At 37.5% G+C, this 15,313-nt stretch overlaps 1 protein-coding gene across 3 annotated transcripts in view; it reads left to right on the forward strand.

The window, feature by feature from the left end:
- Positions 1 to 4,059: 4,059 nt before the first annotated feature.
- Positions 4,060 to 15,313, forward strand: part of Prkci (protein kinase C iota) — a 76,746-nt gene continuing 65,492 nt past the window's right edge. Inside the window, exon 1 of one of the 3 annotated variants that reach the window (XM_047564276.1) lies at positions 4,060 to 4,376. In XM_047564276.1, coding sequence (XP_047420232.1) covers positions 4,276 to 4,376 — 101 coding nt within the window. In that variant the 5' untranslated portion in view covers positions 4,060 to 4,275. Of the gene's footprint in view, positions 4,377 to 4,610; positions 4,761 to 15,313 lie in introns of those variants that run through there. The other 2 variants (XM_047564277.1, XM_047564278.1) reach the window with 2 other exon arrangements.

Below are 15,313 nucleotides of genomic sequence, written 5' to 3' on the forward strand. Positions count from 1 at the left end.
GTCATAAAATGGATAAAAATGAAAATACCAAAACTGATGTGGTGCAGTAAAAGACATGTTTGGAGTATTTCCTTTGACAACTGTAAGCAAAAACAATCTCAAATCAGTAACTTGAATTTCCACCTAGATAAGCTGGAAAAAGAGTAAGCCTAAAGCAATTAAATGGAGGAAAATGATAAAGATTACAGTGGAAATTGATGAAATGCAGAACTGAAAACAAGAGAGAAAGCAATAAAAGCAAAATTTGTTTCTTTGAAAAGATCAACAAAATTTAACAGATTAACTCAACTGACCAAGGGGAAAAATGAGGGGGAGCGCTTAAGTTAACAAAGTCAGAAATGAAAGAAAAACTATAACTACCAACCTTACAGAAATAAAAGAATTATTAATGGAATACTATCAACAATTCTGTATGAAGAAATTAGATGAAATGAACAAATTCCTAGATGGATGTGTAACTTCCAAAACTGACCCAAGAAAAAAATTAAAAATATAAAAAACCTATAACAAGTAAAGAAGTTGAATTAGTCACCTAAAATCTTCTTTTAAAGAAAAAAAGTGAGGCCTGGATGGCTTCACTGGTATATTTTATCAAACATCTAAAGAAGAATTAACACTAATTTCTCAAAAACTATTACAAATAATATAAGAAGAGGGAACATTTTCCTACCAATTCTATAATGACAGTATTAAACTGATAATCAAAATCAAAGACATAAGAAAACGACTCAACCAATCTCTTGAGTATGGATGCAAAGTCCCTAAACAAAATATTAGGAAACTGAATTCAGTAACTATAGCAAGACCCTTAGCAACAAAGCTTGTGGAATGTAAAATAGTGCAGCCACATTGGAACACAGTTTGGCATTCCCTCAGAATGCTAAACATAGTTACCATATGACTCAGCAACTACCCTTAGGTATATGCCCAAGAGAATGAAAAACTATGTCTACACAAAAACTTGTACATGAATGTTCATAGTAGCATTAACATCTTTTTGGTTAAATATTATTTAACTATATAAAAAGAATGAAGTACTGATGTATGATACAACATGGAGGAAATCTCAAAGACATTAAACAAAGTGAAAGAAATCAGACACAAAAAAAGCAACATACTAGCTGGGTGTGGTGGCACACACCTGTAATCCCAGCAGCTCGGGAGACTGAGACAGGAGGATTGCAAGTTCAAAGCCAGCCTCAGCAACTTAGAGAGGCCCTAAGTAATTTAGCGAAATCCTGTCTCTAAATAAAATATAGAAAAGGGCTGGGGATGTTGCTCAGTGGTTAAGTACCCCTTAAGTGCCCCTGAGTTCAATCCCTGGTACCACAAACACACACACAAATGTCACATACTACATGATACCATTTATAAATGTCCAGAGTAGGAAAATCCATAGCAACACAAGATATTAAATGTGTTTGCTAGAAGCTGAGAAGAATGGTCAGTAACTACTAATGGATATGCAGTTTCTTTTTGAGGTGATGCACATATTTGGAATTTAGATAGGTGATGGTTGTACAACTTTGTGAATATATTAAAAACTATTGATTATTTCTCAATAAAGCTATTTAAAAATTTTAATGCCATGCTTTCCCTGGTTATCACAGCAGAAAACTCTTCTGTCACATATGTTCCCTCCTCTCTCTCTCTCTCTCTCTCTCTCTCTCTCTCTCTCTCTCTCTCTCTCTTTAACAGGCACTATGTTGCCCAGGCTGGTTTCCAACTCATGGGCTCAAGTGATCCTTTAACCTCAACCTCCCAAGTAGCTGGGACTACAGTCATGTGCCACCACACCCTGCTTTTAAAAGCTTTCATCTTTAAGAAAAGGAGAACTTATTTATACATGGCAGTTATTGATGTGAATTATAAATATTTACAGATTCTTCTAGAGAACAAAGTAAACAGAAAACCTCCTTTGGTAATGTTGCCTTCAATGTGTGTGCTATGAGGCAAATGAAGGATTTTTCAAAAGTGCTAAGGAATAAGGATGAAAAAACATTTCTTACACCTTTCATTTCTTTATTAATGTTCATTCCTTACATGACTTTAGGGTTTTTTCCCTAAGGCATGTACTCAGATTTTGCACATATCAAATTCTCCAATAATCTGAGATCTATATTTAACATATCATGCAGGTCTCCAATTGTCAGAAATTTTTTCTTTTAATGCGGTACTAGAGATTGAACCCAGGGCCTCACGTTGCATGTTCTATCACTGAACTACATCCCTGGTTCTTGGAATTTTCATTAAAAACATATAATGCAGGTTTGTAGCAGTTGGAGAATGTCATAAGAAGCTAAGTGTTGGGCTGGGGATATAGCTCAGTTGGTAGAGTGCTTACCTCATAAGCACTTAAGGCCCTGGGTTCAATCCCCAGCACTGCAAAAAAAAAAAAAAAAAAAAAAAAAAAAAAGCTAAGTGTTACTCATAACTCTGATGAATCAACTCCCAAGCCCAATTTATTGTTGTAAAGAAAGCTATTTCTGGGTTGGGGTTGTGGCTCAGTTGCAGAGTGCTGGCCTGACATGTGTGAGGCACTGAGTTCGATTCTTGGCACCACATATAAATAAATAAATAAATGAATAAAGGTCCATCAACAACTAAAAAATCTTAAAAAAAAAAGAAAGCTATTTTTTTTGATTATTCTTTTTTTTTTTTTTTTTTATTAAACCAGGATTGAACCCGGAGGCGCTTAATCATTGAGCTACATCCCCAGCCCTTTTATTTTTATTTTGAGATAGAATATGGCTAAGTTGCTGAGACTCTCTTTGAACTTGCTATCCTCCTGCCTCAGCTTCTTCAGTCGCTGGGATTACAGGTGTGGACCACTGTGCCTGGCTGATTATTCCAACTCTTGGCACGTTTTGGTTCCAGGACTGTCTCAGAGCCTGGATTCATGCCACCAGCAACTGTAGTATGTTTTGTGACAGAGCCAAGACTCGAGGAAAATGAGAGAGTAGGTTACAAGCGCAGATTCTTTCTAATTCTTGGTTAAAACCAGGCGTGGTGGCACACGGCTGATCCCAGCAATTCCGTGGGCTGAGGCAGGAGGATTGCAAGTTCTAGGCCAGTCTGGGCAACTTACCGAGACACTATCTCAAAAGAAAAAGGACTGGGTATGTAGTTCAGTGGTAGTATGCCCCTGGATTCAATCCCCAGTACAAAAACAAAAACAAAAAACCACCATAAAATTCGACAATATCTAATCCTTGGTTAGCCAGTGTCCATAGAACAAATGTTGGTTGGTTAAGTATTTATTGTGCATCTATTCCACCCAATGACAGTGCACAGGGGTCCAACTGTGGGGGCCGAGAAGGAAGAAAAGTTTGCTTTCCAACGTATCTTCTATTTGTTTCTCCATTTATTACATTCATTAATACGTTTGTTACATATTAAATACCATAAAAGAGGCTATGCAGAGCAGGAAACCAAACGTTCCCCAAAAGAAGCACTGTCATTTAGGTGATTTAAGTAATTGGAAAGGAGAATTCATCAGAGAACAAAGTTTGGATCCTGACGAATCCCAGTGATTTTCAGTGCCCTCAGATGCCCAAGTTGTATATAGGATCTCCACGCCCACAGCGCCCGGGGGAGCCAGAGAGTCAGACTATCAGCAAGAAGGCGCGGCACACCACACGTAAGGAACAAGTCCCAGAATCCCACCCGGACTCCAAGTCCCAGAAACCCGCACGACAAACCTATCCCAGGTACCAAGAAGGCAGGCCGTGGGCGCGACCAAGTTGGGAACTGGGGTGAGAGGCTATAGTATTTGCCCCCCACCATGTTTCCTGAAGGGAAGAGGCTTTTTACAGAACGATAATCCTGAATTATCTACTACGGCTCCCATGGAAGGCGTGATTCCGGAAGGTTTGGTGCCATGGCTAGCGGCTCCAATTGGCTCGGTTCCTTTTGCTGCCCCCTCAAGGATGGTTCGGCCCGGCACGGAGGCTCCTTGAACTGGTCTGATGGTTGCGCCCGCCCTCCCCGGGAATGTGGGCCTTGGGAGCCCGCGAGGTGGGAGGGGCGGCGGCGGGGAGGCGTGCTGGGCCCGGGCGGCGGTGGAGGCGGCTGCGGCCGCGGGCGGTGGGAGGAGCCGCGGGGTTCCGGCTGCCCGGGAGAGGCGACCCTTGGGTCGGCGCCGCGGGCGAGGAACGCAGGTAGGTGAGCAAGCGGCAGCCGCTCTCTTACCGGCTCGGGCGGCGGAGTGCACAGCGGCGCCCGGCGCGCCCCCCGCACCCTCGGCCGCCGGCGTCCAGGCGGGGCACTGAGGAGATGCCGACCCAGAGGGACAGCAGCACCATGTCCCATACGGTCGCGGGCGGCGGCAGCGGGGACCATTCTCATCAGGTCCGAGTGAAAGCCTACTACCGCGGGTGAGTGTCTCGGAGCAGGGGTGTGGGTGGGAGCAAGAGGAAAGGCCAACTCGGCTTGGCCTAGAGGAGGGAAGGGTGAGGGGCTGGAGGTGTCGTGGGTGGGTTGGGCCGGGCGGGCGGGCGGCTCCGGGTGGGGGTTGGTGACGAAGTGATCGGGGGAGGAGCAACTCGGCACCAGATTGTAGGTACCCCAGGTGTGGGGCCGGGCCTGGGGAGCCGGGGGCTTGCGCGACGGAGTGGAGTCCGAGAAAAGGAGCCTTGGTACAGAGTGTGTGCACCTGATGGGGACGAGACGCTCTCCTGCTGAGAGATTTGCGAGGGCCTTATGTCGTTCGTTTAGGTGTATTTGGGGTTGAGAGTTGAAGATTCCTAGTCACGTCTCAGGTAACCTCAGTTTGCTCAGGGTTTAGAAGACAGGACTGTTTCAGTTGCTGGCCCTTTCGATTCCCAGCAGGCCTAAAGCCTCTGGTTTTCTAAGTCAGGGTTATCTTTGCCGAGGAAGAATTCATAGAGTGCACCTAGGCTATGGTCAGACCAGTATGTTAGATATAGGAGTCATACTTAGGAGTAAAGTTGGTGGCGTTTTCAAGGATGTGCATTAGGTATTATGTTGTCAAGATAAGTGCAAATGTGTAATGAAAATTTTGTGGACCCTTCTTTGTTGGTATTGTTTTAAGGACCATCTGATAGGGTGAGATACTGTAAGGTGAGAAGAGGAAGAGGCACAGCTTTAAATTCTGTGGTCTTTCCTCATATTATTACCTAAGCTGTAAGGACTTTGATTAACAAATAATCCTGAGATCATCGTGTTAAATCACATTCTGTCATCAGTGACGCACAGTCCTCCCCTCCTTTGAATTCAGCTGTGGTTTGAATTTCTTGGAGATAATTATGTTTAGGAGCATTAATAAGGTGAAAGGTGAGTGTGAGCACAAAGTTTGAGACCAAGGATTAACAGAAAACCCTACTACTTTGGCCCAGGTTACTGCTTGTCTAGGCAGAAATAAGTTGCTTAAGGAAAACAAAAACCAAAAACTCAAGGACTACAAGATTGAAACTGCAGTGCATACTTTTACATTCCTGAGAGGATCAGTGAAGATAGCAAACTTTCAAACTGCCTCTCTTGTTTTGATTTCAAAGAAAATATAATCCCCATATGTCTTATTCATTAAATGTAAGGATATACTAGTTTATTTTAAATTATGAAGCCTCTGTCTTTTGTAAAGGTTGACTGCATTCAGTAGTTTATAAGAGTTATATTGGACAGTATCATAACTTTTTTTACTTTAAAACACAGGTAAAAGAGGTTTTTGATTTTAAAAACAATACCAATGAATTTGTGTGTTTTTTTTTAATGTTTGTAGCTGTGTTGCCCATTTTGGTTCACGGTCACCCATCAATTTAATAAGATGAGAAAAAAACTTCCTTTGCTTTTTTTTTATTGATCTAATTCACAATTTGATAGATGAAACAGTTAATTTTGGAGTATGTTCCATTTTATAAGGTTGACAATCCAGTTGTTAGGTGCAGGAATGTAGTTTTTTTTTTTTAAGGTATATGATTATTGACAGTTCAGCAAACTAGATTTACCATGCACATGGTAGGAAAAGTACAAATTGTACAGAGTGTAAAATAAAAAGTGTCCCATTTCATCCCCTCAGCTTTCACAGGTTACTACTACTGGCAGTTTATTTCTAGTTTTTCTAAAGGTTAAATTTATTACTTTCAAAGTTGTACTTTCACTTCTTGACGTATCCATTTCAGATTGTATTTATTGATTCTTTTCATTAGAAAGATGAGAAATTAAGTGCATATCACCTCTGTCTCCTGTCCTTTCAGTGCCTTTAAAGTTTTGACTGTTAAGCTATTTAGTTCTCTGTGTTACCTTCTTGGTTTTAAATAATCTAAAATCTTGAGTTACTAAATTTTTATGACATCCAGTGACACTGAAAGATAAAGAAATTAATGCTTTTTCATTTTTCCTACTTTTATTTAATAAGTGTAAATAGACATAATAAGTGAAAAATATTGTAAATGTCTCCTTTGTTTCCATCCCCCTGTTTTATTTTGGTGGACTGGGGATTGAACCCACAGCCTCCTGCATGCCAGCCAAGTGCACTACCAGTGAGCTATATTTGCAGTACAGCTTCTCCTTTGGAAAGAAATCAGTCTGCTGTGCTTAAATATAGATGTTCTAGAGATACTTTCTTGACTTACTGATCCAGTGACAAAAAAGAAAAGACTAAGGACATACAGCCTTTTAGTTGTTTTAACTAAAATTTCTCCAAGACATTCAAATTAACTTGTTTTTGTTTTTAATGATACAGGAATTGAACCCAGGGCCTCCTACCTTCTAGGCTCCACCACTGAGCTACATCCCCAGCCCTAACATTATCTTTTAAAACCTAGAAAATTTTGCTAAGGAAAGACACAGTAACCCCTTGCCCTTTCATGCTTTTTATTCTACAGAGGCCTCCTAATAGTACCTTTATTTTAAGACATCAGCACTCTCTGAACTGTAAAAATTTCTGTCCTCTGATATTAGATCTTTTAAGATTATGTTTATTAACAACAGTCTAAACTGATGGTTATACTATTACATAGTCAGCTGTTCATCAATTTTTATGAAACTAAAATGAGTCACCAAAGGAGGGTAATGAGTATACAGGTTGGCTAACTAGAACACCTACCTGTTATTAAAATACAAAATCTCCTCTTTATACTAAGAAATATAAGGACAATTTTATTTAAAAAGGTTTTCTTTTCCATTGGATCTTTTGAACAGGCATTATCATTTAACTTTTCCCCTACTCTCTTCTAACAGTATTTCTTTACAGTGAATGTTGAATCTTGAAATAACCAGATTTTTTTTAATGAATAAATTGTCTTTTCCCTTCAACAATATGTATGGTATTCTTATTCTGCTAAATTTGATCCTAGTGAAAGTGTGATGTCTTCCTAGATATAATAAACATTTAATTTGATTTTTCCCCCTAGTTTTCAAGCAGGTGATTAATAGCACTGAGAATCTGATTTTATGGAGACCAACCTAAGGGTTCCTGTCTCATGGCCAGCACCCTTCTTTCCCCAACATGGGAGCTTTTCAGTGAGTGACCTTTTTCACTCATTACCTAGTGGTGTTAGTTTGGAGGAAGAGAAACAGGTTTTGTTGGTTAGTGATAGATTGCTATTGTATGTGCATATCCTTATATAAAGTTTTTTGATATTATGGGATAGCATTTAACCACAGAATGTCTGAACTGCTCATTTCTTTATATTATATCTGTATGGGAAATTTTGCAAATAACTTTTTAAAACACTGTTGTTGAACAGTGATAACAATCCATAGGATACTTTCTGTGCGCATCTAGAAACAAAAAGGGTTGTTAACAATTTTTTTTTTTTTTTTTTTTTTTTTGGTAGTGCTGGAGGTCAAACCTAGGACCTCACTCATGCTAGGTAGATGCTTTACCACTGAGCTGCATCCCCAAGTTAAGATTGTTAACTCTGGGGGCTGGAATGTAGTAGCTCAGTGGTAGAATGCTTGCCTAGCAAGTATGAGGCACTGGGTTTGATTCTCAGCACCACGTGTAAATAAATAAAGGTCCATCAACAACTAAAAAAATATTTTAAAAAGGATTGTTAACTCTGCATATTTGGACTCCATAGCTGGTTTGGTGAAAGTGCATGTAGGATTTTTCTCACTGTAAACAAGTCTTGTCAAGACTTGTTTTGAGAAGTGTTGCAAAATTATTTTAGGACTATGCTTTAGTAATGATTCTGGGAAAATAAAAACAGCATCTTGAGGTAAGGGTTGAGGGAATGGCAGCAGATTGGTCCTAGTGTTTTTGGCACAGCACTCATAGGGCAGCTGATCCATAACCTGACCAGAGGGAGACACGGTGGCTTACTGCCAATTAAAAAAAGAGAACAAGAGAGAAGGAAAGAGAGCAAAAAAGAAACCCTATCAGAAATTTGAATGAAATAATATGGAGATAAATTCCTTGTCAGCACTGGGGCCTGAAGCTGGAGTTGGAGAAAAAGGCAGGTGAGGCCAGAATTGACTCCTTGCAAACTTGAGGTCTACAGAAACAAAAGCTGAGAAGGAAGAAGGGGTTCTGTACAGAAAATTCTCCCTTGAGGTCTTTAGTTCATGATAGCTTTCTAATAGAACTCCTAGGTCTCTAGCCCCCCCCCCCTTTTTTTTTTTTGGTACCAGGATTGAACCCAAGAATGCTTAACCACTGAGCCATACGCCCAGCTTGTTTTTTTATTTTTTTATTTTAAGACAGGGTTTCACTAAGTTGGCTTAGGGCCTCACTAAGTTGCTCAGGCTGGCTTTGAACTTGTGGTTCTCCTGCCACAACCTTCCAAGCCTCTGGGATTACAAGCGTGTGCCACTGCACCTGGCTTAGGCCCAGGCCCCATTTTAAAGGTAACTTGAGTGTCTGTTTTTAGTGGCTGACATGAGCCTGATTAAAACATGAATTTTAAAAATTCCAATCTTGTTTAGTTCTTGGAGGTTATTTGAACTGTGTTTTGTAAATATTGTTGAACACCTACTATAATTCAGGGCCATGGACTCTCCTAGACACAGATAAAATTTAGAGGTAGGCGATATAAGACTCTGCCTTTGAGGATCTGAGAGACTTGTGGAGGGAGAGATAAATATATACTTGCGTGTGTTTACATACATATTTATAGCTTACATGTATATTGTAACTACATAGAATTATAAAGGATTAAATTTGATGTGGGGGAGCTTGCAGGTTGCATATAGGAGAGAAGTTTGGGTGAAGGAAGGCTTCTTAGAGGAAGACAAGCCTGCAACTTTTAAAGGATAAGTAGGGTGGGGGTTTGTGCAGTGGTAAAGCACATGCTTAGCAAGCATGAGGCTCTAGGTTCAATCCCCAGGACCTCTCCATTTGCCATAACAAAAGATAAATAAGTTTGTCTGGTGAATGATGATGTCATTCCAGGCTTTAAATAACTGCTTGATAAGATTGGGGAATTAAAGACAGTTTGGTTGTTAGTCTCATTTTCATTCCCTATTAGAATAAAAAGTATAAAGTGGGCACTGATGAGAAATAAAATTAAAAAAGTTCTCAGGTGCTAGATCCTGAAAACCCTTGATTGTCACACTACAGAGTTCGGACTTTATCATTGGTAAAGATTTTAAGTAAGAGAGATACATTCATTTTAGAAAGATCACTCTTGGAACCAGGATAGGAAATGGATTGGTGGAGGATAAGCCTAATTTGGAAGCTTATGAAATAATCTAAGGAGATGGAAGGAAGGAATGATTCAGTGAGATTTTAGGGTGTAGAAATGATATGAATTTGAGACTTATTGCCATTAGGGGAGTATGAAAACTCAAAAAGATTTCTTGTTTGAGAGAGTCTAGGGTATACAGAAGGAAAATATTTGTGGGAGAGGATAATTCATTGCCAAAACAATTTATTTTGAGTCCTGGGTACTTGTGAGGCATCCAGGTGGAATGTCCAGAATTAACTGAACATAATTTATTTTGCACCTGCTCTGTGTGGCAGGTACTATGCATGACAACTAAATAATGTGGGAATGTGACTGAGAATGATGATAGAAAATGTCATCAGTGGCCAATTACAGATCACAAAGACAAGGTATTGAAGTTAAATTTAAAACAGAACATGAAGTGGAAAAATCCCCCTGTAGTCTCACATTCCCACTTTTATAGGGGCAACCCTCGTTAACAGTGTGGGCTACCCTCGCAATGTATCTATATGTAGAGACATGTATTCACACATGGACACACCCTTTTATTTTTCCAGTAGATGGGTTCATGTTTCTACACAGTGCTTCAACTTGATTTTTTTTTTTTTTCATTCTTGGTCATCTTTTCATTCCAGGATAGATGGACAGATAGATAAACAAGTCTCTTTCTTTGTAGTTGGTATATAGTGTAGCATAATTTAATCTTTATGCTAGGAATTGAACACAGGACCTCACACATGCTAGGCAAGTAGCTCTACCACTGAGTTACATCCCATCCCCATTGAATCTTTTTTTTTTTTTTTCCTGATGAACATTTGAAGTTGTGTTCATTAAATCACTACTTTAAATAGTATTGGAGGAGCATCCTTATATTTAATATACTTGCAAACAGGGATGAAGATATTCTCATTTTAAAGTTTGATACTGTCCTCCTCAAAACTTACATTCTCAAAAGCAGTATATGAGTAAAGCTTTTTCCTTATGCTCTCATTGCTTGTTATCTGTCTTTTAAGTTTTTGACAGTTGCATGGCAAAATATGGTAACTTTCTAACACGTATGCTTTTATACATTATCTTTAAATTAATTTTATTGGTATTTTATAATAATACATAATAGTGGGATTTGTTGTGACATTTATACATGTACATTCTTTGGTCAGTTTCACTTCACAGTACCTTCCCTTTCTCTCAAGTCTTATACTGGTCCCTTTCCTCTACTCTCTGATCTAATTTCATGAGATTCCCTAACCTCTTTTTCCCCACTTTTTTCTCTTCCATGTATGAGGGAAAATATATGCCACTTGAGTTTTTGAATCTTATTTCATTTAACACAATGTTCTCCAGTTTCATCCATTTTCCTACAAATGATATAATTTCATTCTTTATGTATGAATAAAACTCCCTTGTGTATATGTATCACATTTTCTTTATTCATCCATTGTCGATGGATACCCGGGCTGGTTCTATAATTTGGCTATTATGAATTGTGCTGCTATAAACATGGGTATGCATGCATCACTATAGTATATTAACTTTAATATGACCCAGATACACCACTTCGAATTTATCCAACAGATTCTTTTTGGATAAATTCTAATAAGTGGTGTATCTGGGTCATATGACAGTTTAATTCCTAGTCCTTTGAGGAACCTCCATACCAATCTCTGGAGTGGTTGTACTAATGTACAATCCCACCAAGAGTATATAAATGTTCCTTTCCCCCACATCCACAGCAGCATTTATTATTATTTGTTTTCTTTATGATTGCCATTCTAACTGGAGTGAGATGACATCTCTGTAGTTTTGATTTGCATTTCCTTGATGCTAAAGATATTGAACATTGTTTTCATCTATTATTTGTATTGTTTTAAGAAGTGTCTGTTTATTTAGCATTTACTGGTTGGTTTATTATTATTAGCATGGATGGTGGTAAGTTTTCTGGGTTCTTTATATATTTTGGATATTAATCCTGTCAGAAGAGTAACTGACAGATGTTCTCCCATTCTTTAGGCTCTCTTCATGCTCTTATTCTTTTCCTTTGCTATTCAGAAGCTTTAATTTGATACTGTCCCCTCATTTCCTGAGCTTTAGGAGTCCTACTGAGAAAGTCATTGCCTATGCCTATATGTTGGAATGTTGACCCTGTTTTCTTCTAGCAGTTTCAAAGTTTTCTGGTCTAATTCCTAAAATTTTTTATTTTTAGTTGTAGATAGACATAATACCTTTATTTTATTTATTTTTAATTTGCGGAAGAGCACACCCGGTGCCTCATGTATGCTTGGCAAGCACTCTGCCACTGAGCCACAAAGTGTTATTCCTAAATCATTTTCAGTTGACTTTTGTGTAGGGATCTAGTGTCATTCTTTTATATACCGATATCCAGTTCTCATAGCACCCTTTGTTTAAAAGCCTGTCTTTTCTCCATTGGATGTTTTTGGTCCCTTTGTCAAGGATCAGAGGACTGTAGCTGTGTCTTCTATTCATTGGTCTATGTGTCTGCTTTCATGCCAGTACCATGCTATTTTTGTTAGCATAGCTCCGTAGTATAAATTTAAAAGCAGGTGTTGTAATGTCTCTAGCATTGCTCTTTATCTTTAGAATGACTTTGGCTAATCTGATCTTTTATTCTTACATATGAATTGTAGGACTGTTTTTCTCTAGTTCTGTGAAGAATTTCATGGACATTTTGATGGGCATTGCATTGAATCTGTGATTACTTTTGGTAATATTGTCATTTTAACAGTATCAATTCTGCCTAGGAATGAATGTTGGCGGTCTTTTCTATTTTCTACTATCTTCTTCAATTTCTTTCTTCAGTGTTCTATAACTTTTCATTGTAAAGGTCTTTTACTGCCTTGGTTAGATTTATTTCTAGGGTATTTTTTTTTTCTTCTTTTTAAGGCTATTGTGAATGGAATTGTTTTCCTGATTTCTTTTTCAGTAGATTCATTGTGGGTGCATAGAAAAGCTATTGATCTGTGTATGTTGATTTTGTATCCTGCTACTTTGCTGAATTTGTTCATTAATTAGAGGCCTGGTGAAGCTTTTTGGATTTCTAAGTATGGGATCATATCTGCAAACAGTGATAATTTGACTTTTCCCTGCTTGTATCCTTTTTATATCCTTCTCTTTCCTAATTACTCTTATTAAAATTTCAATTTGATGTACATTATTCATTTTATTTCTTCTGAATTTTCTTCATGTCTTTTGCCTATTTTTCTGTTGTATTATTTTTCTTATTTGTTGATGGGACGCTGACATTTTGTCTTTTAAAGTTGTCTTCATTTCCCAATCTGTTGCTTATCTTGAGTTTTTCATTTTTGTGTAATCGAAGCTCTCCTTTTTTTATATGTGGTGCTGAGAGTCAAACCTAGTGCCTTACACATGCTAGGCAAGTGCTCTACCACTGAACCACAACTGCAGCCCTATGCAGCTTTTTAGGTAATTTTCTTTTCAATAAGTATGGTATTTGGAAATTTAGTCATCTGTAATTTAATTTAGTCATCTGATGAAATTTAGTCATCAGTGGTCTGATACAACTTATTTTTAAAAAATTTGTTCTAATGTTGCTTTTCTTGGATGATAGTGATGATTGAATCCAGGAACACTCTATCACTGAACTACATCCCTAACCCTTTTAATTTTCATTTTGAGAGAGTGTTTTACTAAATTGCTGAGGCTGCCCTTGAATGTGTGATCCTCCTGCCTCAGCCTCCTGAGTCATTGGGATTAGAGGCATGCACTACTGCACCCAGTTACAAATTTGTTCTAATGCCAGTTTTGAAGAGGTCATCTTTTCACTACTGATTTGAAATAACAACTTTTATATGCTGGTGCTTTCTGTTCTGTTTCATTGGATTTTTTTTTAAGAGAGATCTTTTTATATATGCTGATTGGTTTAATCATTGTAATATTACAGTTAATTTTACTGTGTATAGAAAGTCTCATTTCATTAATTTTCTATTTCCAAATTTTCTTGACTATTTGTGCATTTTCTTGCCTACATGAATTTTAGAAGGTTATTGTAGGTTCAAAAGGGGGGGACAACAACAACAAAAATGTCCTATTGTCATTTTGATTTGAAATCATATTGAGTTTATAGATTAATTTGAGAATTTACAGTTTTATCGTACTTAGCCTGGCCTTAAAAGTATGTGGTATCCACCTATTTGTTTTTTTCATGTTTTTCAGCAAGATTTTATAGTTCCTATTCAAGTCTTATGTATTTCCTGCTGAGTTTATTCATATATATTTTTGTAATTTTGTTGCTTTCATGAATGGCACCTTTTATTCTAATAGACTTACTTTATACCATCTTTTTTTTTTCCCCTTTTTTTCCTATTCTTTTGCTTGCTTCTTATTTGTTGTTTTGTTTTGTTTTTGAATTGGAGTGTTGCTAGTTTGCCCTTTTTTTTTTAACTTTAAAATAACGCAGCCTTCTTTTCTCTTTGAAATATGTTAAAAGTGCATACTTTTATAATGTATCTACCCTACTTCCAACTATGGTAAATGTTTTGTGCTTGTTTTTATTTACTCTTCACAGTAATGCTCATCATCTCCATTTTACAGATTTTAGCATTGAGACTCAGTGACAATACAAAACGGGGTTTTAAGCTTCAAACAGAATTTGTTTTCCATTTTACTCTGTTGATGGGGCTTTAGAACACAGCTCTTTTGCTTTATTTTCAAATTCTTACTGTTGTTATTTTTGAGTCCATTTTCTGTCTTGATGTTAAAAACTGGAAGTCGCTTTGTGACTTTTTTTGTAATTAATTAATTTGAAGGATGCTAGTTTAAGATTGTATTACTCTTCCATTCTCCCCAGACCCATATCCAGTGGTTTTAGTATCATGGATAATCTGGTCTTAACCAATTTTATATTAGTTTTTACAAATAAAATTTTTTCTAAATATACTTTTATTTAGAAGAAAAGCTTATGTTGAACTAGCAGAAGGACTGAATATGATTCTTAGGGGGATTTATTTTTTAAAGCAATTAGTCTTAATAAAAACTTGAGATTTTTTATTTTAGAACATAGGAAATTGAGTGCTTAAAGCAGTTTGTCTTCAAAAGCCTGATAGCATAATTAAAAATGCTTTTTTCTTCCTTTTCATTTTTTTAATTTAAGTAAAACTAAATCTAAATTTGCCATTTTGGGAATCTTTGTGGCAAAGCTGACTAAAACCGTTGAAGATTAGTTTTTTTTTTTTTTTTTAGGTTTTTGAACTTAAACCAGAAAAAATCATCTGTACATCCTTTGTTTTATACTTTTTTTGTTTTGTTTTTATTTTATTTTTTTATTGTAAACAAATGGGATACATGTTGTTTCTCTGTCTGTACATGGCATAAAGGCATACCATTTGTGTAATCATAAATTTACATAGGGTAATGTTGTTTGATTCATTGTTATTTTTTTCCCTTCCCTCCCACCCCTCCCACCCCTCTTTTCCCTCTATACAGTCCTTCCTTCCTCCATTCTTGCCCCCCTCCCTAACCCTAACTCTAACCCTAACACTAACCCCTCCCACCCCCCATTATGTGTCATCATCCACTTATTAGTGATATCATTCGTCCTTTGGTTTTTTGAGATTGGCTTATCTCACTTAGCATGATATTCTCCAGTTTCATCCATTTGCCTGCAAATGCCATAATTTTATCATTCTTTATGGCTGAGTAATATTCCA

This window comes from Sciurus carolinensis, chromosome 9 (assembly GCF_902686445.1).
Source record: "Sciurus carolinensis chromosome 9, mSciCar1.2, whole genome shotgun sequence".
NCBI lineage: Eukaryota > Metazoa > Chordata > Mammalia > Rodentia > Sciuridae > Sciurus > Sciurus carolinensis.